The 25649-nt window shown below is 39.7% G+C and overlaps 1 protein-coding gene across 1 annotated transcript; it reads left to right on the top strand.

Moving 5' to 3' along the window:
• Positions 1 to 6916: 6916 nt before the first annotated feature.
• LOC101166176 (probable carboxypeptidase X1) lies at positions 6917 to 25422 on the top strand. Its single transcript, XM_004082811.4, has 13 exons — positions 6917 to 8100; positions 9437 to 9546; positions 11123 to 11262; positions 11338 to 11422; positions 16815 to 16965; positions 17038 to 17120; positions 17223 to 17346; positions 20182 to 20378; positions 21026 to 21205; positions 21334 to 21628; positions 21756 to 21895; positions 21966 to 22068; positions 24139 to 25422. The coding sequence occupies exons 1-13, from the start codon at positions 7902 to 7904 to the stop codon at positions 24444 to 24446; spliced, it is 2115 nt and encodes a 704-aa protein (XP_004082859.1). The 5' UTR covers positions 6917 to 7901; the 3' UTR covers positions 24447 to 25422.
• Positions 25423 to 25649: the final 227 nt, after the last annotated feature.

Here is a 25649-nt window from a genome sequence, read left to right as displayed (position 1 = left end):
TTTAATAGCCTTAAACATAGCCCATTTAAAAAAAAACTATATGTATGTAGAGCTACAATCATATGTAGTACACACTAAAACACGCTTGTTCACTCAAATGCACATTTAGGGGCAATTTTAAAGACACAAGTTTACCTATGAGGCATGTTTTTGGACTGTGGGAGGAAACCAAGGTGCCTGGGAAGAACCAATGCATGTACAGGCAGAACATGCAAACTCCACACATGAAAGCCCCAGCTGGGATTTGAACCAGGGCCACTACACCCAAAAGAAAAAAACGAACTAATACATCTAACAACAAAAATGCAGTTTTTAACTAAACACCTTAGTAGTTAATAAATAATAAAAGGTTTTAATTTTCTTTTTGGACTTAAACTGAAGCCTTGTCAATAACAGAAAGACAAACCAGGGAGGGGAGTGAACCGTGCAGGTGAAACCACAGTTGATAAACAGAGAGAGTGGATGGAGTATGCATGGTTGCACTTGAAAACATGACTTTAAAGATGTATTAAAATGAGACTGTCAATATTGGAAATAAGTAAAGGACCAATGAACTGGGAAGCTAATTTTTAATGACCTATTTAGAGGATAGGAACCATAACCTCTGACCTACCGGTACTTTATTGGGAGGGGAGAGGGCAGTGTCTTACATCAACAGGCGCTAACAGAAAGTAGCTGCACCTCGCTGGCCCTCCACCAAGCATTATGGAAACTTAAGCTCAAGATGACGGCACAGGGACCACGTCTTCCTGCGAGGCTAAGAACAAGTGGGAGGATTCCACAAACACCTCCTTTAAAAAGAAGAACTAGAAGTGTTAAGGGCATATAGGGGCCAAACCATGTCTGGGGACAAAGTGGAGAAATTTCTAGAACTCAGAAGCCAAAGGTTGGCCTTCAACTGTTGATTAAAATGTTCTAATAGTATTTTGGACACAGAGGTTCTAAGTAAAATAATTTAGCCAAACACTGGCACAACACGATCCATTCTGTTTCACTGGGAAAGAAAACTTAGGAGAGAACAAAAGTGACCACCTTGAAAAAGATGATACACAATGATGTGGATTGAAGAATGTCTGTTAGAATTGGGAAGACCTGTAAAAAAATCCATAATAATGTGAGAAAACTGTTTCTTGAGAGTCGTAAGGGATTGTTGTAACCCACCTAATTTTTAAGCTTAGCTCCCTCTGGGTGAGTGAAAACTGAGTCATTAAATAACTCGCAGTAGCAAACCACCAAAATCCCCTGCCTGATGGCGGCTAAAAATACTAAATAAAAATACTGGATAAAAATACAATCGAGAAGCACGAGAACAGTTTGTGTCTTGGAAACTGAGATGTTGAGGAACAAACAATAGGTGTGATGGGCTTTCAGGAGGCCCAGATGACTTATGAGAGAATTTAATTCTCAACGCCCATTGCCCACCACGGGGTTGGCTAATTGAGCTGACTTCAGCAAATTGAAGCCTTGAGTCCTGTGTCTTGGTATCAAAGTTTATTGCTATTCTGCTTAGACGTACCATCAGCTTTGTGAATGTGCAAAATGGAAACTCGTGAAAAACAAAGACTTGACAAGCATTCAATTGTTTAGCCGACATGAGGATCTCCAAGTTTCTATGGTGTATAAACATTTAAATGAGCACAAAGCACAACATAAATTCTGACCTACTCTACTATGAGGGGAGAGGGCAGTGTCTTACATTAACTTCTAGTTGCACCCACACCAGTCAATGACATCATTCCTTCAAAGCCTGCTAGAATATGGAAATCCATTTGTGCCATAAAAGTATTGTCTAGGTCCATTGTCCATGTCCATATTTTTCATCCATGCTCTTGTGCACCAAATGCATAGACAGTGGACCAAAAACACATAGACTTGTTTTTAGCACTAAAGGAACGCTATACTTGATAGAAAAAAGTTCCTGGGCTCAAAGATCAAAATTGTATTTTAACAGGGATTAATAGTTTTTGTTATCTTTAACTGACCTCTGAGAGAGCTCCTTGGTCTGAAGCCCCAACTTCCAGGGGGACTGGCTATCATTTGGAGAGGGATGGAATATAAAGTGATGTAAATCAATAGATAGTGTCCGTACTCAAATTAATAATCCACACAAACTCCTGACAAACAGATAAATTAAAGTTCTACCAATAAGGCAGTACTTTAATTTAATTAGGCAAGTTCAAATTTAACATTTTAGTCCAGGTGCATGCTTCAGGGACTGACTCCGCCCCGGGGAGTCAGTCACTGAGTCAGGGAGTTGTCCGTGAAAGGGGGGATGTTAAATAGTCTTCCAGAGTTTAGCAGTCTTACAGCTTCTGGGAAGAAACTGTTCCTCAGTGTCGTGGTCCTGCTCAATGGGATTCATGTCACCAATAATAATAATAATAATACATTTTATTTGTATAGCACTTTAAAGGGCACAAAAAGACGCTTTACAACACATGAGCAAAAACAGTTAATAAGAACAGAGCTAATACAATAAAAATATTAATAAAAACATAGAAGACAGATTAAAGATTAAAAGCTATTTTAAAAAGATGAGTTTTAAGTGATTTTTTTTAAAAACTGGGAGGTCAGTGCAGTCTCTGAGATGTTGGGGCAGAGTGTTCCATAGGGATGGAGCAGCAATGGAGAACACTGTCTCCCCAAGTTCGACGCTTGGTCAGACACACAAAAGCACACAAAATGAAGGGAGGCCGTGACTGAAACGTTCAGCCGTATTGATAGATCTGCACATACCTGCACCCAGAGAGCTTGAACAGGGGGGTATTCCAGAAAGCAGGTTATTCTAGCTCCCACGGTAAGTTCGAGGCTAAAGAAGTGTACAACCACCGCTTTCGGTTCCAAAAATAGAGGTATGTTTCAGGGTATGGTTAGTTCCCCTGGCAACTCATGCTCTGAACATAACCTGGTCGGGAGCAGGTTTAGTTGAAGGTTAGTTTGTTTACAGAGAGGTGAAGCAGCATGGCGTGTCCATTTGAAGATGATTTAGTGGATGAAGAAGCTCAGATAATACTTTTTCCACCATGAGAGGGTGATAAGACCACGTATGGATGTTGGAAAAATAAACTTTTTACTTTGATCTAACTTAATTATTTGCTTCAGTTAAGATAAATCAATTATTTTTATTTAAGTCAGTTTAATAATAACACGTAGGTATCAGACAGTTATTTTAGTTTCATTCAAATTAATTCAATCAAGTAGGTGTAACTTTGGTGCTGCTGTTAGATCAGCACCGCAAGGGATTGTGGGATATCATTCCCTTTGCCTGTCTGGACGGATTTGGGTTTAAGTGTGGGTTTTTGACCAAATGTGTTTAGCTGTTTAGCTGTTTTACTGTGTTTTGCCGAGTTATTTATCCTGTTATGTTTAATTCTTTCTGCACCACGAGTGAGAGGGAGGGTGATTATGAGTTTATATAGCACACCTACTGTACAGTGGTGTAATATCAAAGTCAGAAAAATTACAAACTATTTCTTATTGTGAATCAAATTTGTTCAATTAATTTTATTGTTATAAAAATGAGTATATCTGCCGGCTCAAACTTAGACATATGAGAGTTCAAGAATTACAATATATTAAGATTGTAAAACATTTTATTGAATAAGAGTAATATGACATTTAGTTAGATAAATATGTAAATTTGAGTTGTGAAAAAAATATTGAGTTGTTACCAATTGAATTAATTAATTTAAGTGGGATAAGTTATATATATATCATGCGTCACAAGGAAAATGGAAATAAGATCAGAAACTCGTGCGTTTACTTTGTCTGTTCTTCTACTACAAGCAGAAACTCTTTCTTTTAATGATGCAGCCGTGTTACTTTTTTGATGGACGTATAATCTTCATACACCGTCATTAATCTCAGACTCCGTCTCACTGAAGTATAGCGCTCTCTTTTTTCATCACGTGTTTCCATGGTGACTCCGTAAATCGGCGATCCATTGAGAATGTCTTTATGTACCTGCTGTGCACGTGCATTAACCCAGGGTTACCAAGTCGAGCGTAATTACACCAACTCATATCCGATCTTTTGGAACCGACATACCCAGAGTAAGCAAGTTCAGGCAGATTTCAGCCAGAGTTCAGGGTTAAAGTCAGGCTAGTTTAAACATGCTTCCTGGAATACCCCCCCTGGTGAGTTCAATTAAAGGAAAAACAACTGAAGGATGTTCCACATTATTAAGCAGACTAACATTTACAAGCAACAAGGGAAAGAAAAAGGATCTCTTTGCCGTTGAAAAGTGTTAAATGCCTGAGTTGGACAAGGTATAAAAACTTTGGATATTTCATGAAAACTCAAGTGTGATTCTTGTTCTAATTGAAAATGTTTGGCTTATTCACAAAACACATCGGATTAGAAAAAAATGATTTCCATAATAACTTTTATAAAATGCCTTTGGAGAATACGTTGAAAGTGCATTTCTACCTAAATGTAGTAGTGTAATTTTTAAGGTCTGTAAAATGAGGGCATTTGAAAAAACAATTTCTAAATGTCAGCACAAGATATTAATGATGTGACTAAATAAAATCATTTTTTCAAGTATAAAGTATTAAGTAGGCGGCAGTCGTGGTGCAGAGGAAGAGTGGTTGACCTCTGATTAGCAAATTCCCATTTTGGCCACTCACGAGTGAAAGTGTCTTTGGAAAAACCCTAAATTGCTCCTGGTGGTTGTAGGTTGGTGCCAGTGTTGGCAGCCAGTGCGTGAATGTGTGTGTGAATGTGTGTGTGCGTGGAGGAATGGCAATGTGACTGTAAAGCACTTTGGGCCTTCAAGGAAGGTAGAAAAGCGCTAAATAAGTACATCTATAAGTTTACCTATTCAGTGGGTTCTGAACATGGATGGATATTTTTTTCATGTGGTCATACTTAGTGAATTGAAGGGCTTCATATGAAGTGTTTGAAAAGCTCGCTTTGTGCATATAGAACCATCCAGATTCACCACAGGCTGGTAATGTAAACCTCCAGCCCCTTTCATTTACAAAAATTTGAACTGCAGCTGCATTTTTTTCTGTCTGTACATTATTTTAGACTACCACAGCAAGCATCGTCCTTTAAATGTTCTTTTAAAAACAACAGACTAAAACAAAAAACCAGGGCAGAACAAAAAGCAAATCTCAAAATAGAGGAGTCATGTCCAAAAATATCTGGTGCTAAATTCTTTAGGGGGAGGCAAGACTCACTTGAGGCCCTCCAATCAGCTTCATTCTTTTTTTTAAAACAAGAATATAATCTAACTTCAGGACCTCCAGGGGCTTGTTGCACAAAAGTAGGATAAGGGATTAAGCCAGGATATCTTGGTGATCCTGGCTCAATTGATCCCCAATCCGGTTGCACTAAAGCTGGATAGGGGGCAGGAGGATATGTTATGGTATAAATTACCATGGAGATTTATTCTGTGGAGCTAGCCTGCTCCAGACCAGGCTAAATTCCAGGATCTATTTAATCTCATCCCTAATGTCAGTCAGCAGTCGCCACAAATGGAAACCAATAGTTATTTTGTTGCTCACTATACATTGTTATCACATATAACTAGACCCGCTGTCATTATTTAAACGTTCGTGATCATTAATTTCAATCATTTTGGATAAATAATGAGTTTTAGATGATGTTGCTATCATTAGATAATTTACAGTTTCCCATAGACTATAAGGCTATATGTAAAATAATAGAATATTAGGGCCACAGAGGGAAAAAAAGACAAGTCATAATATTGTAACCAGTTGTTTTAAAGGAGGACAGTTGTTAAAATGACAGATGTGGGGCATTTCGTGAAATTGTGCTTCAGTATGGTTTCATAAACGAAGACATGCTGATGTGCCAGAATATGAAGTATCACATTTTCATAACTATCAAAACTGTAAAAAGAATATGTTGCTTTTCTGCAGAAAGAACCAGCCTCATAAATTTATGACTTTATCCTTTTTTCCTTAGTGGGGCCCTAGTACTCTGTCATACAAAATAATACACATTCCATTAAAATATGAAAACACAATGTGTAACATTATGTTACTTTGTTGAATAAGGACAAAACAAAGCAGGTAAACTCAAAAAAGATTCACTTTGAATGAACATAAAAAAATTATGGAAATGATTTCCACATGATTAGATAGGGTTACTTGAACAAAAATGAATCATATTGGTCCTACTTAATGTACTTAGGTTCAAACTAATAAATTTAAGTTGATTCAATCTAAATACTGCAGTTGGACCCAACTTTAAATTAATATTGTTGCTCACTCTCAAAAGATAAAAGTTGATCCAACTAAATTGAATCACTTCAATTGGTAACACCTCATTAAATTAAGTTTATTCAGCTTAAATTTGTATGACTACCTAACAAAATTTATGTTAAAATAATTTAATTTATTGCTTTAATTTTATTTATACATCTGACATTGATTAAGCTTACCAAGGTTCCAACCAACGGGTCTTTTAATTTTCACATCAAAGACATTAAATACGCAGTAATGTCCCACATCACAAGACAGGAATTCTAATAACGCAAATTCTGACTTAACTTTTGTACCATTAACAGTTTACTGCACAAGGGGTTTGGTCATCATCCTCTCCCACACTCTAACTCATGGTGCAGAAAAGAAATAAACATATCAGTTTAAATCACTAGTTAAAACAGAGTAAAACAGCTAGACAATAAAACCCATGGACAAAAACTCACACTTAGACCCCAATCTGCCCAGATAGACAGAGAAAATTGAATCCCACAATTCCTTGGGATTACTAATGTATCCAATTTAATGGTATCATGTTGGATCAACATGATTGAAATTAGTAACTTTTAAATGGATTATTTTTATGTACGATCGACATGATTCATTCACGTGAGATTAACAAACATAACATTTTCTGGTTGAAATGACAACTTACATTTTCATAAAATTAATTGGTTGGTAATTTAATTTAAAAAAATCTTGAGTGTGCTTTATCACTGTGGCGGTGTTGCCTTTCTTCTTAATTATATCTTTTACCTCCTCGTATGCCTCCATGAGGATTTGTGCTTCCGATGGGGAAAGGTACGCGGCTCTAGTTGCCATGGTAAATCAGTTTATCTGTGATCTGTGGCGGGGTCTGTTTGAGTGAGCCGTGAGCGCGCACCTATCCAGGATTGGTTACACCTGGCTTGATGAATCCGTGTCTGCTCATCCTGGCTTGGTCTTTGTGCCACCGATTAAGCCTGGACGCACATGTTGTGGATTCATTGAGCTCAGCTCAGTCATTTATCCCGGATGTCTTAATTCTACTTTTGTGCAACAGGCCCCAGGAGCCTCTGGACAAGATTTTGTAAACATATTTAGTTTTAAAGCTGCAGAAATTCTCATTGTACCCTGTTCAAAAATCTCTGCCTGTAGGGGGAGCTCTTGTTCTGCTGCCATTTGAGAGAGGGGGGCTGAGCCAGGCTGTTTTTTTTAAACCTCTTTTACCAATTTAACACTTTCTTTAAATCTTTGAACTTTTTTATTTCATTTGAACCTAGACACAATTTTATTGCTTTTGTAATTTGTATGAAAAACCTGAAGGAGATTGAACTGTAAGCTGTTATTTGGTCGGATCATTTTTTAGATCTTTGCTCACATTTAAAAAAAAACTATAGTGAAATTTATGCCAAATTTGAAATTATGTGATCATTTACATCATGAAGATAAACATATAAAGATGTGTAATTAGACAACTTTGTATAATATTAAGAACACATTTCAAATGTTTTCCTTTACCTACCGCTAAAGTTTGAAGTCAACACAAAGTCTAACCGCAAAACCATGCTCACAGATAATATTCACAGCCCCCCACCACACCTCCCCTCTCTGGTATTCTCCTAGGCTCCATTTCACAGTGGGGTGGGGGCAGAAGGACATCATAAGCAGACCAGGATCAGGATCAGGATGGAGAAGTGCTCATTGCTGCTGACTGCTCCTCCTCTCGTGGTCCTCCTCGTCACAGCCCTCAACCCCGGGGATGCAGACCCTCAGAGACTCCCTTCAAACCTCACCACCTCACCAACACTGAAGACTGCTGAGGCCGCAGCTGGAGCCCATCCAACAGCAGGCGGACGGGCGGAGGGGAAGAAGGAAGAACATCTAGGTTTGGAGGAAAAAAAAGATCTTTAACTACTTTGACTAGTCTTTAACCAGAACTAAAGTTAGCTGGGTCAGAGGGACTTGAACCGAACTGTGCTGTGACTTCGCTAAAGGAATTCCAACTATGATGCTTTCAGGAACACACTGGACATCTGACTTACCGCTCATGTGTCTTTGATACAAATGAGTCAAACATCTGGTTCTGATTTAGAGGAAACTATCAGTGGCAATGGAAACGGACCAGTTTAACTATTCCACTGCTGTCTGTCTGATGTTAAAGTCATCTGTTTTATTTTCAGAAGATCAGATTCAAAAACGAATTTATGACCACAAAAACAGAAAACATTGAAGTTCAGCCTCTACAAAAATAGTCCATTTGTTTCAATTTTATGTTTGTACCGTCAGTGCAAACTCCACAGGACACACAGCACCACAAACCCTTTCTCATTCTGAGCTTGAACCTTAAATGTCAGTCTGAGTCCAACTGAGCGTTTAAACCAACAATTGATGCTAATCTTGAAGCTAAACTTGGTCTTTTGTATGATGCTGAGTTTCATCATTTATTTAAAACTGACTTCAATCTGGATTTTATCCCAACTTTGATTCTGGGGTTTATTTTTTTTAATCCTATGTTTGCTACTAAATTTCTTTAAAGTTGACTTTGATCTTGTGTTAACCCAATATTTTTTGAATCAGAGTTTCATTCTGACTTTGATCCCATATTTGATTGTGAATTTAATATAAAAGTTGGTCCCTGAATGTGTTTTGATTGATCTGATTTTAATCCTGAGTTGGACACTGAATTTGATCCTGTGTTTGATCCAGACTTTGATCAAAGTTTTATTCTGATTTTGATAGTGTTTAGTTGTGACTTTGATACTAAATCTGATCCTGAATTTGACTTTGATCCTGTATTTAATCCTGCATTTACTATAATCCTGTATTTGATCATAAACTTGATTCTGATCCATTTCCTGTCTTCGATTCTAACTTTGATCCTAACTTAGCTTAGCTTAACTCAACTCAACTCAACTTAACTCAACTTAATGGTGTACATTTTCTACCGTGCTTTAAGGCCCAAAGCATTCTGATTCTGATTTTGAGGCTTAGTGGTCTGAAAGATGATCAGAACTGTGAATGAAACCATAAACTAACAGCAGCTCCAAAACTGAACACTTAACTTCATCTTAAATTACATCCCAGCCTCCAAAGCCCACACAGATAAAATGGCTAACCCAGCGTATCTAGGATTGTTCCTTAAGACATTTACTCCTTTAGCTCTAAATGTTTCTGGTCTGGCTGACCTGTTCACGCCGTTCTTCCTCTTCCTGCTCTCTCAGATTGTCCTCCTCTTGGTTTGGAGTCTCTGCGGGTTGATGACAGCCAGATCCGAGCTTCCTCGTCTCAGCGCTCCGGATTGGGTCCACAGAGAGGGAGGCTGAACATCCAGGTTAGTCCTTTACCACAGTGTTTTAAACTAGTGTGCCGCGGCACACTAGTTTGGTCAGATGTGCTGTGGAAATTGCCCTCATTTACTGATCTAAAAACATTTTCCATCTCCAGGATATCAGCTCTGTGTTCATCCAAACAGGCCCTGATAAAACACTGAGTAGTTAGGAATATGAAAGATCAGAAAATACTTTTTTCTTTGTCTTTATTTGATTCTATTAAAGACATTTTGATAAGAATGACGGTACCGCGATTTAGCTGCAACTAAAGCTGTTTTTGGAAAAGTCTCGCCCCTTTAACTGTCTCCACCAATCCTTCTTGGAGGCTTGATCACACGTCATCAGTCTGACCAATCAGAAGTGGTTAAAGTCTTCACTTCCTTATTCTGATACTGCTCATAAAGTCTCTCAGTTCCAACATAAATACCAGCTAAAGCTCGTCTTTAGCGGTGTAGCTTTCCACAGAATCCGGAGTCAGAACAAGTGATCACCCAATGAAGCTCAGAGTCTGGCGTTCGGCGGCTGTTTGTACTATAACTCCCATGAGGCATTGGGTTAAAGTGACAGCGTCTCAGCGCACAATGAGTCTCTCCTCTTAATGTCTTGAAACCACAACGAACACACATCAAACAGTTTTTAAATCTTCTAACTTAACTCTTATTACATCTTTTAGAAAAATCAACTGCAGCTTCCAGCTTTTTCTGCCACAATTATCACAAAAATGCATGTGAGATCATGGAGGGACTGTAGATCAAAACAGACTATAAGTTTCTCCTTTTCTTTTTTTTTTGGATGCTGGTGTGCTGCGGGATTTTTATCAAGGTTCAAATGTGCTGTGGCTCAAAAAAGGTTAAAAAACACTGCTTTACTGTGTAAATGCTTTGAAGCTAAATAGTTTTAAATTTATCAACCTAAAACAGTTATTTTTTTAACCAGCTTAGGATAAAATGATCATCTCACACAACATTTTTGTTCTGTAGCTGCTCCAGCTCCTGTGAGATGAGTCTGAAATATGTTTTTTTATTCTAAATGCTGTTTAGTTTTTTAGACTTTGACAAATGCTTCATTAAATGGTAGATGCCATCCAGAAACAGAAGAACAGCAGCAACTATAAAAGGTAGACTATTAAAACCCCACTTCAGTCATTTTTTAATCCATTTTCCCAGTTCCCAGTGGTCTTTTAATTATGATTATGCCGTTTATAGCTAAAATCAATAAACCTGTGTCGTTTTCTTGAACATAGTTTCTGCAGAGCGGCAGGAGTTCACTAAAATGTCACCTCTGAATTGTGCCCAGCTATTTTCTAGGTCAGAAATATGATTGTTTAGAAATGACATTTTTCATCTGCTTCTGATTCACATCAGTTTAGATAAAGAAATACTCAGAAATGTAATTTTAAGATTAAATTTCTTTATCTAAGTGCTCCATCATCAGAGAAATGCCATCACCCCAGATTGTCTGTCCAATGACCATGTTTCTGTTTCTTGTCTTCACATTTCTGTGAAACTGCATGCAGAAGGAGGTCTCTGTCCTGGATTCTGTGACAGAGTCTGTGACTGTCTTTGTGTTTGTCGTCAGTCTGGCATTCAGGATGGAGATCTGTACGACGGAGCCTGGTGTGCCCAGTTCAAGGACCGGCAGCAATGGCTGGAGGTGGACGCAGTCCATCCCACCCTGTTCACTGGGGTCATCCTTCAGGGTCGAAACTCCATCTGGAGGTCAGGTATTTTGATGAAGACCCCCCCAGGAATGAGCAGGAGTCTGTTGACCCCCGTGTTTATGCTTTGTTGCAGCTGGGACTGGGTGGAAACGTACAAAGTTCAGCTGAGCAACGATTCTGTGGGTTGGCAGACCTGCATGAACGGGACCACAGAGATGGTAAGAACTGCTCCAGGTTCTGGTTTTGATCCGACATCAGCAGCGTCAGGCATCCAGGCCAAAGTGTGGGTGTGAACGGAGCCGTTGTAAACGTCTACATGACGGACAAGTTTTCTGTCTGTTTGTCAGAGGCAACACATTTCTGTTGACGGGTCAGTTTCTCATTTAAAACACACATGCCAGCAGGTCGGGCCCCAAGCCTGACGGTTTTGGTACCTTAGAACCTGTAAGGACTCCGCTTCAGGGCATCTTTACACATCAGGAGAATCTTTTGTTTCAGAAAATAATCACTTCATCAGCTTTATGCAAAGACTAACAGATCATTATCAGAGTTAGAGACATGTGGGGGCCCTGACCTGCGATGGCTACCACCTTGGATTTTTACCTCTAGCTTTAGCCCCTCATACCTTCAACCTAACAATGGCAATGCAACAAAAACGGTGAGCAGTTGAACAGTTTTGAGCTGGATTCTAGCTCGGACGGGGAAAACAGAGACGTACATGGGTCTGGTCGTCTACAATTTTTAACTTCTCAAATACGATCTTATTCAATCAGCATTTTTCATCCTCCTGATTCACAACAATTACAATAAAGAAAAACTCAGAAATGTCATTTTAAACTTAATTTTCTTTAATCATGTCCTCCATCATCAGAAAAATTTCACAAGAATATGCTAACAAACACCGCTCTTGTATGAAAGCTCTTCAGTACCTCTGTTATTCAGGTTTTAAAGAAGTATTTCCTGGTTGTGCTTCATTTTTTGGTGATGTTCTTCAGCCAGGTATCTCAAAAGTAGCCGGCACATGGTGAAAACTTACCACCTGTGAGTGAAGTATTCGCCGGCTACTTTTTGATGAGTAAACTCTTAAATACCCACTCATTTAGGATCTCCCTGCAAATAATCCAAATAGGCCAAAAATAAAACGTACTACTTACAAGTATTTTTTTCTGTTCAGCGAGTAAAAGTGAAAAGGATGAGTAAATGTTAGCTCTAAATCAGCCATGTCCATTTTTGGTAACCCTCCTGAATGTGCTACTCTGCAGACACGAGGTACACAATCGCACGCAATATGAGAAAGCGTCCCACCCTATGATGCTGTAGTGCCATGATTCTATGAAGCCATGATGTTCTGACGCTATCATGCTATGAAGCTATTACATTATGACGCTATGATGACATGCTAGTTGGCCTTTTCCGTTTTTTTCCTATTATGTGACCAAAAACTGCTTTAGACTATATGTTCACAGACTAAACTTTAAGATATGGAGAGTAAATACAACAATATTTTTTTCCAAACATAATATTAAACATGAATTCACTTTCACTTGATTTGATTTTTGATTTTGATTTTATTGATTTATTTCAAGCATTGTAGTTAAAGCAATAAAGAATTTACACATATTTATCAAACTCATTACAGAATTGATGAAATGCATAGATTAAAAAGACAGAAAACAAAACAAAAATGTCACTTAAATCATATATGCTTAATTAAATACAGTGATCATTAACTGAAGTATAAGTAGAGTTTGATTTATTGCTTGAAAAGGAGCGGGAAGAAGCAAGCTTATATAATCTCACCCCTACTGAGTTCATTCATGTGATAGTTTTACAGAGTTTTTAAATCCGGTTCTGATCAGATAGATTCTCTTCAAGTAACAAAATCCAGTGCCTAGAAATGATTGATGATCTTCAGAAAACATTCATTCATGATTTCAGTAAACAGTAACGATACAGATATGTAATAATAATTGATTATCATTAGAACACATGATAACATCAAACTAGTAATTATTGCTACACATTGCAGATCAACTAAATAAAATCAATAGCTTATTGATTGTAATTTAAACATTTCAGTAATCATTATTGCACATTACAATGTAACACTCATTGGTTGTGATTAAAAGAGCTTTGATTATTTCACCACAGTCAAGTTCACACATGGATTTGGAATTATTCAAACACCTGTTGATCCTTAAATCCTCTTATCTTCATATCCTGAAATAAGAGATTCTTTATACATTTTCTTGAATATTTGAATATTTGAACATTTTTGAGCTCATTACTGAACCTGTTCCAAAGTTTAGTGCCACACACCGACACACAGAAACTTTTCTTTGTGGTTCTCATCAGTTTGATCTTGAAGTTCCTACATCCCCTCAGTCTGTAGCCTCCTTCATTATCTAAGAACTGTTTTTGGATTTTGAATGGTAACGATTTTCAGCTGGCTCTGTATAAAAGTTGCGCTGTGTAAAAATCAACAAGGTCATACAGTTTTAAAAGTCTGGATTGATAAAATAGATTGTTCGTATGATCAAGATATCCGGCTTTATGTACAATTCTGACGGCTCGTTTTTGAAGTAGAAAGAGAGGATGTAGTGAGCTCTTGTAATTATTCCCCCAAAGTTCTATACAGTAGGTGAAATATGGTAATATTAAAGAACATTACAATAAATATCTATTGTTGTATCCTAGTATATGTTTAGATTTATTTACGATTGAAATACTTTTTGAGACTTTAGTTTGTATGTGTCTGATGTGTGGCTTCCAACTTAGTTTGTCATCGATAAAAACCCCTAAGAATTTGATTTCTGTAACACTTTTGATTAAGACATTATTTATTTCAATTGAGAGCTCTTTATTTGCATTGAAGTTTCCAAAACACATCACTTTGGTTTTATCTAGGTTCAAAGGTAATTTGTTGTAATCTATCCATAGTTTTATATTATTTAACTCTGTGTTCACCACCTTGATAAGTTCCCTATGATTGTCTGTAGAATAGAATATATTTGTGTCATCAGCAAATAATATGAGTTTCATAAGCTTTGAAACATTGAATATGTCATTTATGTAAATATTGAATAGCAGCGGGCCCAGAATTGATCCTTGTGGGACACCACAACTTATCTCTTTGGTTTCTGATATAAATTCATCAATCTTGACAAATTGTTTTCTTCCCGTTAAATAGCTTTTGACCCAAGTTAACGCTGGTCCTCTTATCCCATACACTTCCAGTTTGTCAAGTAGGATGTCATGATTGAGAGTGTCAAATGCTTTTTTTAAGTCAATGAAAACTCCAGCTCCATATTTCTTTTTGTCCAAAGCATTTGAAATTTCCTCCACAGCATCAATGATAGCCAATGAGGTTGATCTATTTTCTCTAAAACCATATTGGTTTTCATTTATAATGTTGTGTTTTTCAAGAAATAAAGCTAATTTATCATTGAATATTTTTCTAAAATTTTTGAGAATTGTGGAAGAAGAGAAACAGGTCTATAGTTTGTAAATTGGTGTTTGTCTCCACTCTTATAGATAGGAATCACTTTGGCTATTTTCATTTGGTTTGGGAATCTCCCAGTTCGTAATGATAAGTTACATATGTATGTCAGAGGCTTAGATAAACTATAGATGACTTTTTTCACCACCTTCATATCTATATCCTCACAATCTTTTGAGTTTTTACTCTTGAAATTATTCACAATTGATATCAGTTCATTTTCGTTCACATCAGAGAGAAAGATTGAGTGTGGGATCCTTTCGATGGGTGGATTATTGTCTTTGCTAGTTTTGCATTTCGGAATTTCCGCTGCCAACTCTGGACCCACGTTTACAAAATAGTTATTGAGGCCGTTTGCTGCTACATTGATGTCATAGCTTTGACCCTTCTCATCTGTAAAGTAATCTGGATAAGTTCGCTTTTTTTGTCCCATTTTTAATTATGTTATTTAATATTTCCCAAACTCGCTTTACGTTGTATTTATTTTCATTCAGTAGATTATTGAAGTACACTTTTTTACTATAACGTGTCATTTCAGTTAGTTTATTTTTATATGACTTGTATCTTTGTTCAGTTTCTCTTGTCCTCTGTTTTAAGAATGTTTTATAGAGGTTATTTTTCTTTTTACAAGCATTTTGTAAACCGGTGGTTAACCAAGGGCATTTGGCAAATTTGTTCTTGAATTTATAAATTGGACAGTTCTTATTGTAAAGTGAGCTAAATATTTCTAAAAAACATTTATAAGCAATATCGACATCTTTCTCTCTGTACACAGAGCATTCATGGTTCTTTCATTTCTTAACCTTTTGTAGACTGGTTCTTTTATCATTTTTTTTGTCTGCACCTTGATGTCAAATAGTGCAAAAACTGGTAAATGATCAGTTATGTCACATATCATTAGTCCACTCATATGAGTGTATTCTATATTATTTGTAAAAATATTATCAATAAGAGTAGCACTTTGAGTAGTGATTCTGCTGGGTCTTGTTATGGTTGGATATAAACTCATAGCATACATTCTGCTGATAAAGTCATCGGTGGCTTTATGTTTGCTGGGGTTTATCAGATCGATATTGAAGTCTCCACAGATGTATAATATTTTGTTATTTAGAGAGGTAAACATCTTTTCCATCCAGTCACTGAACACTTCTAAGCTTGACCCTGGCGACCTATAAACACAGCTTATAATGACATTTTTCCCTGAATAGTTACATATTTCAATTGTAAGACATTCCAGTATTCCATCAACTAACAATTTATCAATTACCGTAAACTTCATATTTTTTTCCACATATATTGCGACTCCTCTGCCTTTTTTGTTTACTCTGTTCACATAGTTAAGTTCATAGTTTTCCAATTCAAAGTCAGCGTCTTTGTCGCGGCTGAACCAAGTCTCAGATATGGTTATGATATCAAAGGAATGCCCGATGTTCTGTAAATAGTCCTTGATGTCTTCAAAGTTGGTATACATGCTTCTGCTGTTAAAGTGAATGATTGACAGTTTTTCTTCTGGGTTAACAGAGTTTTTAAAGTCATCTATGCTGTAATATTTGCAGTCCATATTAACAGTGGAAAAGAATTGATCAGGGTCGATGTCTTGAAGGTTTTTGTCATTATCACTGAATATTTGAAGGTCGGTTTGCTCACCATTCAGATCTCTCTGAGAGTTGTGGTTGCGGGTGATTGTTGTAGAAAAAGTGTTGTTTTTTTTAGAAGCCATGGATAGTAGAGTTTGTCTCCTCATCTCGTAAGACCAGCATCTTCACGTATCTCTTGTTTAGACTGTAGTGGGTACTATTAGCATCTTCCTAAGTAGGTGTTGTGCTGAAAAAAGCCTCACATAATGACAAGAATCCAAACCAGTTTTATTTTTGTAAAGAATTTAAGAACATAAGTCTCTTTAGCTGCTTCAGACTACAGGTGACTACTGCTTGCTTTCAAAACAGCTGAAAAAAGGCCCCAAATACCTAAAAAATACATATAAAGGGCCCTAGTTTTCTAAATACTCAGCACTCAGGTGGTAGCCTCCTAAATTCTCCTCAGTAGCCTCCTACTCTGAAAACCTTTGAGAACCTTCTGGTAAAAAAGGTGAAAACCATGAATATGTGCAGATATTCAAGGGGAACCGGGATCCGGAGACTCCGGTTCTTGGGCTTCTTCCAACTCCCACTGTGGCCCGGTTCATCCGCATCAATCCGCAGAGCTGGTTCTCCAACGGCAGCATTTGCTTAAGGGCAGAGGTCCTCGGCTGTCGGCTTCAGGGTACAGATGGGAGTTTTTGAAGCATGTATGCAGCGACTTCTGCTTTCTGAAACTCCCTGCTTGTTCTCGCAGACCCGGCTGACAGATTTGAGCATGACCCACTATCAAAGGATGATCTGGACTTCAGACACCACAGCTACATGGAAATGAGAAAGGTCAGTCCAGGTCAACTCTTCCTCACACCCTGAAGAAGCTGCAGACTTGTGCAGAGCTTTCTTCTTCTGGAGTGTCTTCAGTGTGTCTGTTTGATCCTGCAGCTCATGAAGTCTGTGAGGGATGAGTGTGCAAACATCACCCGCATCTACACCATTGGAAGGAGCTACATGGGGCTCAAACTCTACGTTATGGAGTTTTCAGACAACCCCGGCAAGCACGAGCTCGGTGAGAGAACCTGCTTTGAGGAACAAAGAAAGTGACTGACCTGTACCCCGATTCTTCTAACAGTTGGTTGCATTCGTGGATGAAAGGAAGGTGATGGTTGAACAACAGTATGGGTTTGGGCAAACCAACCCACGTATGCAGTAATGGTAATGTCTGAGGTCATAACAGAGCCTTTTAGGTCTGCTGAAAGATTTTCGCTCCTCACATCACGGCGGTCGGTAAGGAAAGCTCTCTACTTATCAGTCGATCTTCGTTCCCATACTCACCTATCGCCATGAGTTCTGGGTCATGACCAAAAGAACGCGGTCCCGGATACAAGCAGCCGAAGTGAGCTTCCTCCGTAGGGTGGCTGGGAGCTGAAATGAGTGAGAAGCTCAGTCGCCCGGAGATATTTTGTTTTAAAAAGTGAGCAAAACATTCTATTTAATAATAACGCCGGGTATTATAATCACAAAAATCCATTGTTAGAATGTCATGTCTTTAGTTTTTCTTAAAATATCTCAATAATGTCCTAAAACACATTCATCTCTGAATTTACAAATATTGTTTAAGTTCTTTACGGAAATAAGGATGAAGATCTTTGCTGTGTTTTTTGTTGCTTTTTGGTGGTGATATAAGTTCAGTTTTTTCATTTTTCATCCTTCATTTTTTCTTTTTCTTTTTTATTTGGGTAGCGAAAACATAGTCAATCATGAAAAATAGAACATCAAGATTTTTACAAACCCATATTTTCTTTTTAACATCACAACCTAACATAAACAGGCAGCAGGTTAAAAAAAAGAAATAATTAAAAAAAAAAATCGCCAATCAACCTTAATCACCAGCGGCAAGGGGGTAGTACACTTTTTTTCACATTTTACCAGAACAGAGTTCAATCCAAAGAAAGATTAGTCTTATCCAGAACTGGTTGCCAGACTTTTTTGAACTCCTCAATGTTGTCATGAAGGGTATGCGTTAATCTTTCCAGAGGAAGAATCTTCAAAACCTCTGTGTACCAGTCCTCCATGGTCGGAATGTCCTTGGAAATCCAGAATTTCAGAATGGTTTTTCTTGCTACAAGAATTTCAAACAGCTTGGCGTTGTGTTTGTACCTAGTGCCATTCACTTTAGTACCAAGAACACACTGAAAGGTTGAGAGTTCCACACTATATCCCAACAGTATTTTCACTTCCTTTTTTATTTCAATCCAGTATTTTTGTATCCCACTACATTTCCACAGCATGTGTGCATATGTACCTATTTCACTGTTACACTTGCAGCAGTAGGGAGAGTCTAAGCCCAGCCTGCTCCTCAACAATGGTGTAAAATGGAGTCTGTGTAATATCTTACATTGTGTTTTTCTATGTTTGTTTGAAGTTAGGAGTTTTAGCGTGTTCTCTATCAGATGGGTCCACTCATTGTCACTGATTTCCTCTCCTAAGTCAGTCTGCCACTGTCTTTTGAGATAATCTGTAGAATGGGTAATGTTTGAAGAAAAGTTTCTATAAATGTGGGAGATAAATCTTGTAGGTTGGGGTTGTGTAAGAATGTTAGTTTGGGGGGGTGTTTTGTTTTGGGTATGTAATGTCTGATCTGCAAGTACCGGAAAAAGTGGGAGGGGGGCAGAAAATATCTATTCTTTAAGGCTTCGAAGGATTCCAATGCATTCCCACCATAGTGTTTGGCTAGTTGGTCCAAGCCCTTTTCATGCCAGAGTTTGAAGGCAATGTCTTGACATGATGGGATAAAATCTGGGTTCCTATATGTGGGGGCTAATATAGAAGAGTGTTTTTTTAGTTTAAAGAAAAGTAACATTTTGTACCATGTATTCAAAGTGTTGGAGACTATAAAGTTGTTTTGTACTTCTAATTTAACCTTATTGTAACATATAAAGGGACAATACTTTAAAGTTAGAATTCCACAGTTGCTAGATTCCATATCAATCCATGTATTTGAGACAGTTGATTCACCCATTCATGTATATATCGTATTTGTGCAGCCCAGTAGTAGAAACTGATATTTGGGACAGCTTGATCCGCTTGATCTTTACTTCTCTGTAATTTGCTTAGTTTCATTCTTACTTTCTTCCCCTGCCAAAGATAATGTGTAAATATTTTATCCAAATCCAATAACCAGCTATTTGAAATACAGTTTGGCTCATCCTTCATTTTAAGATTATATCTGCTCCATCTGCTTAAGAAAGTAATTGGGGATAAAACTTTATTGACATATTTACTGGTGTTATTTCAGCAAACCTTTGGTGGACAGCTTCATTTGAAAGACTGTTCCTGGAGTGGCAGATGCTTCCGCCTATACTTTTCTCTAATTTTCTGAAGTACAGTTCAGCACGTGGGCGGTTTCCTGAGGCAAAGGCCCAGTTTGGAGCTCCTTAATGTTTACACAGCCCTTTTTGCAGGAAGGAGGGGGTCAGCTAAAAACCCCATAGAGGGCCCTTTCCAATGCAAACAAACTTTTGTCAGAAATTCTGGCTTTTGCTTCAAAGTGAGGAGATCCTGCAAAGAGTCACGATGACCCAGCTGCAGGAAAAACAAGAGATACTGTATATAACATCTAAAGAGAAACGGATTAGGGGGCTCCAACAGGGACCGTGAGGAACACATTCTCAGGCTTTTCCTGAACAGTTTCTCTGCCTTCAGAATTCAGGAATGATTCCTGAATTTTTGTGAATACTGTTCTCAGATAAGCTGGTACGGTGCAGATCTTGGGCCTTTGCAGCTTCAGGAATGGCTTTTAGGAGTGTGGACGCTTCTGGACTTTTAACCCTCTGAGTTGCTGAAAATGTGAACGTCTGATCCTCCATGTGTTTTCGATAAAACTGAAAATGTTTTCTCTTAGGTGAACCGGAATTTCGATATGTGGCGGGCATGCACGGGAACGAGGCCCTCGGGCGAGAACTTCTGCTAAACCTTATGCAGTTTCTGTGCAAAGAGTACCTGAAGGGGAACCAGCGTGTGGTGCGCCTGGTCACAGAGACTCGGATCCACCTCCTTCCCTCCATGAACCCAGACGGATACGAAGCCGCTTATGAGAAGGTGCAAGACCAAATCGACTTTACCAAAATGATCTGTCTGATTTTGGTCAGATTGAGAAAAAACACTTTCTAAAACAAAAGGAAAAGGAGGAAACATTTTAGTGAAAGTCTTTTCAACAGTAACCAGCAGATCAGTCTCCAACCCAAACAAAGGAAAAAGTTTTTCAGAAATATTTTTCTGTTTCAGAGAAAAGGTTTCCTCTTCATCATTGTGTCCTGATTAACCCTTGTGCTATCTTAGATGACCCCACCCTTCCATTGACGTGTTCTCCCTACCATGACAAAGGTGGATAAAGGTGGAAAGATTTCATGTAATCCATGGACACCAGTTAAGATCACAAATCATTGAAGAAAAAAGGTTCAGAGCACTGTCTAGTGGGTCTAGATGACCCAACTCCCAACGTTAAAGTGCCTAGGATAGCACAAGGGTTTAAGTCTAAAAGATTAATTTGACTACAAGTGGTGTCAGAATCCAGGCCTCGAGTCCAACATTGAAGCTCCAATCAGCAGCAGATAAGACATGAGGCCGGCCCTTGAGGCCTGGATTTGACACCCCTCTACTACAGATCAGAAAAGTGCTTTTGGTTCTATTTTTTTTGTTTGTCTTGGTTCTGACTCCTCCCTCATCTGGACCCTGACCCCCTGCAGGGTTCAGAGCTGGCTGGCTGGGCAGACGGACGCTACAACTTTGAAGGAATCGACCTCAATCATAACTTTCCCGACCTGAACAACATTATGTGGGACGCTCAGGAGAAGGCCGCCGACGCCTCCAAAGTCCCCAACCACTACATCCCCATCCCTGAGTACTACACCCGCGAGGACGCCACGGTAAGACTCCGCCTCCATTCACTACATTCACTGTTGCAATCTGGAGCGGAACGCCAAAAACGAGCATCTGTTAGTCCTAAAGATGCCTTTTGACGGGTGTGCCCCCCACTCCTACTGCCTGCGCCCAGGTGGCTCCGGAGACCCGCGCCGTCATCAGCTGGATGCAGGACATCCCTTTTGTCCTCAGCGCAAACCTCCACGGAGGGGAACTGGTCATCACCTATCCGTTCGACTGCACCCGTGATTGGGCCCCCCAGGAGAACACCCCCACTGCAGATGACACCTTCTTCCGCTGGCTGGCCTCCGTCTACGCTTCCACCCACCTGGTGCTGTCCAACCCTGACCGCCGCGTCTGTCACTACGAGGACTTCCAGACCCACAAGAACATTATCAATGGGGGGGCCTGGCACACCGTCCCTGGCAGTAAGTCAGACTCATTCGAAGCTTTTGAAGAGAAACTGAGGTGTTGAACGTTCTGATAAAATGACGCCGGCAGCATGGATGCCTGTGGGGGGGGGGCAGTTCTTCAAGTTCTGGCTCTTGTCTTCAGGCATGAACGACTTCAGCTACCTGCACACCAACTGTCTGGAGGTGACGGTGGAACTGTCCTGTGACAAGTTCCCCCACGCCAGCGAGCTCCCCGCAGAGTGGGAGAACAACAAAGAGTCCCTGCTGGTTTACCTGGAGCAGGTGGGTGGGTGGGTGTTGCCACAGATTGTGTCCACTGACGGCCTCAGCTTAGCTTGTTCTGCAACTGTAGGTTCACAGAGGGATCAAAGGCGTGGTCAGGGACAAAGTCAGCAAACAGGGAATCGCAGACGCCATCATCAAAGTGGACGGGCACGCCCATGACATTCGCTCAGGTGAGACACTGCTGCTCTCCACTCCATTATTTTCAATGTGGACGGACCAGGACGGAAGTCACTCTTGATACTTAAGAAGTTCTGTCAATTCTAAGAAACATTAAATATATATGAATATTTTATTTATATCAAATAGTTTTATAATCAGATTAGGGAGGTCCTTCCTTACAGTCACACCCCTCCAGGTGCCACTGTTGTTGGCCACGTGGGCATCGAAGTCCCTCATCACGTGGCAGTCAGGAAGTGCACCACTGGACCGGCAGACAGGAGTGGTGGTTCCCCTTTTCAAGAAGGGGGACTGGAGGGTGTGTTCCTACAGGGGAATCACACCCCTCAGCATTCCTGGGACAATCCATGCCAGATCCAGGAACAACAGTGCAGTTTCCGTCCTGGTCGTGGAACAGTGGACCAGCTCCACACCCTCTTTAGGGTGCTGGAGGGTTCGTGGGAGTTCGTTCATCCAGTACATATGTGTTTCACGGATTTGGAGAAGGTATTTTATTGGATCCCCCATGGTGACCTGTGGGGGTGGCTCTGGGAGTATGGGGTCCGGGGAGCTTTACTGAGGGCTGTCTGGTCTCTGTATGACCGGAGAAGGAGCTTGGTTCACATAGATGGCAGCAAGTCGGACCTGTTCCCTGTGCAAGCTGGACTCTTTAACACCGGTTCTGTTCATAGTTTTTATGGAAAAGAAAAAACTGAAGTACTCCTTAATGTAAATATTAAGGAGCTCCAAAATCCAAAAGTGGTTTGGGGACCACAGGATTTTTTCTCTGCTCTTTGCAGATGATGTTGTCCTGTTGGCTTCGAGCCAGGATGTCCAGCGTGCATTGAGGCGGTTTGTGGCCGAGTGTGAAACAGCTGGGAAGAGGGTCAGCACCGCTAAGTCTGAGGCCAAGGTTCTTGACCGGAGAAAAGTAGTTTGCCATCTCTCGGTGGGTGGAGTGTCCCTGCCCCAGGTGGAGGAGTTTAAATATCTTTAGTTCTTGCCTACGAGTGAAAAAAGATCAGAGTGGGGGATCGACAGGTGGATCGGGCAGCGTCCACAAATAAGCGGTTGATGTATTGGTCCATTGTGGTGAAGAGAGAGCTGAGCCAGAAAGCAAAGCTCTCGAGTTACCAGTCAACCTTCGTTCCAATACTCACCTATAGTCATGAGCTATGTGTCATGACCAAAAGAACGAGGTTCCGAATGCAAGTGGATGAAATGAGATTCCTCCGTAGGGTGGCTGGGCGCTCCCTTAGAGACACTGAGAAGCTCGGCCACCCGCGGGGCCAGTTGTGGTGGCTTGAGCATCTGGTCTGGATGCCTCCTGGACGGCTCCCAGGGTTTTTTTCCTTACATGTCCCACTGGGAGGAGGCCCCGGGGAAGACCCAGGACACGCTGGAGAGACTATGTCTCTTCAGTCTGGGCATCTCTGTTTAGACTTCAGACCCTACAACGCGGTCCCGGATGAGCGGAGGAAGATGGATGGATAGATTTTATTATGGTTACAATCATTTATTGTAATTTATAATTAATGTTTATTATTTTATGTTTTATGCCTGTCTAAAATGGTTCCACAATAAGAACATTTTGAATATCACTTTATTGTGTTTTTACAAATCAGAAAGTGTTTTTCTTATGAATGTCTTTGCTGTGCAGGTAAATCTGAGCATAAATTAGGTCTTCTGTCTCTGTATTCTGGTTTGATCTCTAACCTGGACTAAGATGGTGCTGTATCTAAAAAAAAATCTAAATTTGCCTTAAGTGAGTTTGAATCCATAGCTGGGAGCCGAACCTGATCTCCTGGGTGACAGCTTCAGATTTGACCGGAGTCAAGATATAAAATCAGCTTTTAGAATTTTCTACTGTGGTCACAACTTTAATTACAAAAATGTAAAAGCAGCTCTGAGTTTCTCAGAATTCTTACCTTTAGCTGTTGTGACATCTGAACACGAAAGCTGTTTCCAGGAACATCAGGTTTTTGATCATTCAACTTAATGATTGTGATCCACTTTGTTCTTTTTTTAACTAACTTCAAAATTCTGTGAAATCTTTTTTTTATTAACTTGAATAAATCTGTCAGCTGCTGATGGGGACTTCTGGCGCCTGTTGAACCCTGGCGAGTACAAGGTGGTGGTTTGGGCCAAAGGTTACTTCCCATCCATGCGTCGCTGCCGCGTTGGCATGGAGCCTCGTCCCACAATCTGTGACTTCACTCTCACCGAGATCCCTGCCCAGCGGCTAAAAGAGATCCAAGCCAAAGGTGGGAGGGTCCCCCAGGACCACCAGCTACGAGTGCGAGCTCTGAGGCTGCGGAAGCTGCGGGCCAGCACCAAAGCCATCAACCGCCGCAGGGAGAAGCAGCAGCTGCAGACCCGGAGAGCCTCTTGAACCGGGAGGGGGTCTCTGAAGAACTGATGATGACTACCTGACCACAAAGATGTTTGGGTCCACTAGAAACTGTGAAATCATCTGTGTACTGGCCCTTTAAAGGAGACGTCGTTAAGGTCAAATCAGAATTATTTTAAAGTGAACAAAAAAAAACAAATTGTAAATCTAGAAAAAGAACATTAAATGTGAAAGAAATATTGAAAATTCAAAAACATATCGATTAAAAAATACCAAAATACTATACACCTAAAACTTTTTACCAAATGAAAAATCCTGTCTATTTTTAACAGCTGCTATTTAGTTTTTTCGTTTCTCTTTTCACTTTCAATTCTCAGTTTACAGTTTCTATTCAGAATTTTCGTTTTCAGAGTTGAGCATAATTGTATGGGGGGGGCTTTAAGCCCATAGGCTACTGGGACTAAATTGATATTGGGTGAAAAAGGTTATGGTGGCGTTATTTCTGCTCCAAAACAGCATTTGTTGTTGGCGCCGCCTGTGTCTGATGCACCAAACTCACTACTGTTCACCACAGCAGAGAAGGAATGACACATTATTTTTCATTTAATAAGTTTTAGGTTTAAAGTTTTTATATTCAAGTTTCAAATTTATTATTTTAACCGCCAAATTTTCATGACTTCTTTCAAGTTTCCAATGTGTACTTTTGAGTTTAATGTTTACAATCTGGTTTTTTCTTCTCTCTAAGCTGATTTTTCATATAAAAGCCCTCAAACCCCAGAAAAAGGACTTTACTTTTAAGGACATAAAGCAGGTTTAGCTTTTTGGTCAGCTGGTCTGATGCTTTTTCACACTTTCTTCTGTCTATAAAAATATTGGTATTTTCTGCTGTCATAAAACCTTTTCATCCTGAAGGACAAGGCTGAGAGGTCTTCTAAACTTATTCAGCGTGTTTTCTGTTTCCATGGCTGATGTCATTTCCTGATTGTCTCATTGAATAAAAGAATTTCAGAAACACAAACCTCTCCCTGGAATATCCCAAAGGAATCCAACACAGTGTCTATTCAAGTACCAGGTGTTCAGTTTTGTCGGCAGGACACACTGATCCAGAATCTGTAGCTCAGAGGCAGAGAGGTCAACTTCTGGTTCCCACTCTGCCCTCCCATGTCCATCAAAGTGTCCTCAGATAAAACACTAAAGCCCACTTTGCCCCCACTGGCCTACCTTGTATAGCAGCTCTACCACAAT

Source organism: Oryzias latipes, chromosome 22, assembly GCF_002234675.1.
Source record: "Oryzias latipes chromosome 22, ASM223467v1".
NCBI lineage: Eukaryota > Metazoa > Chordata > Actinopteri > Beloniformes > Adrianichthyidae > Oryzias > Oryzias latipes.
Note: the sequence above shows the minus strand (reverse complement) of the source record. Positions and strands in the feature narration are given on the sequence as shown.

Excerpts from the sequence above, each read along its gene's own strand:
- LOC101166176 (XM_004082811.4), top strand. The coding sequence starts at position 7,902 with ATGGAGAAGTGCTCATTGCTGCTGACTGCTCCTCCTCTCGTGGTCCTC. Across the intron at positions 9,547-11,122 it reads GAGGGAGGCTGAACATCCAG|TCTGGCATTCAGGATGGAGA; the intron begins GTTAGTCCTTTA and ends GTTTGTCGTCAG. Across the intron at positions 22,069-24,138 it reads CGCCCATGACATTCGCTCAG|CTGCTGATGGGGACTTCTGG; the intron begins GTGAGACACTGC and ends TAAATCTGTCAG.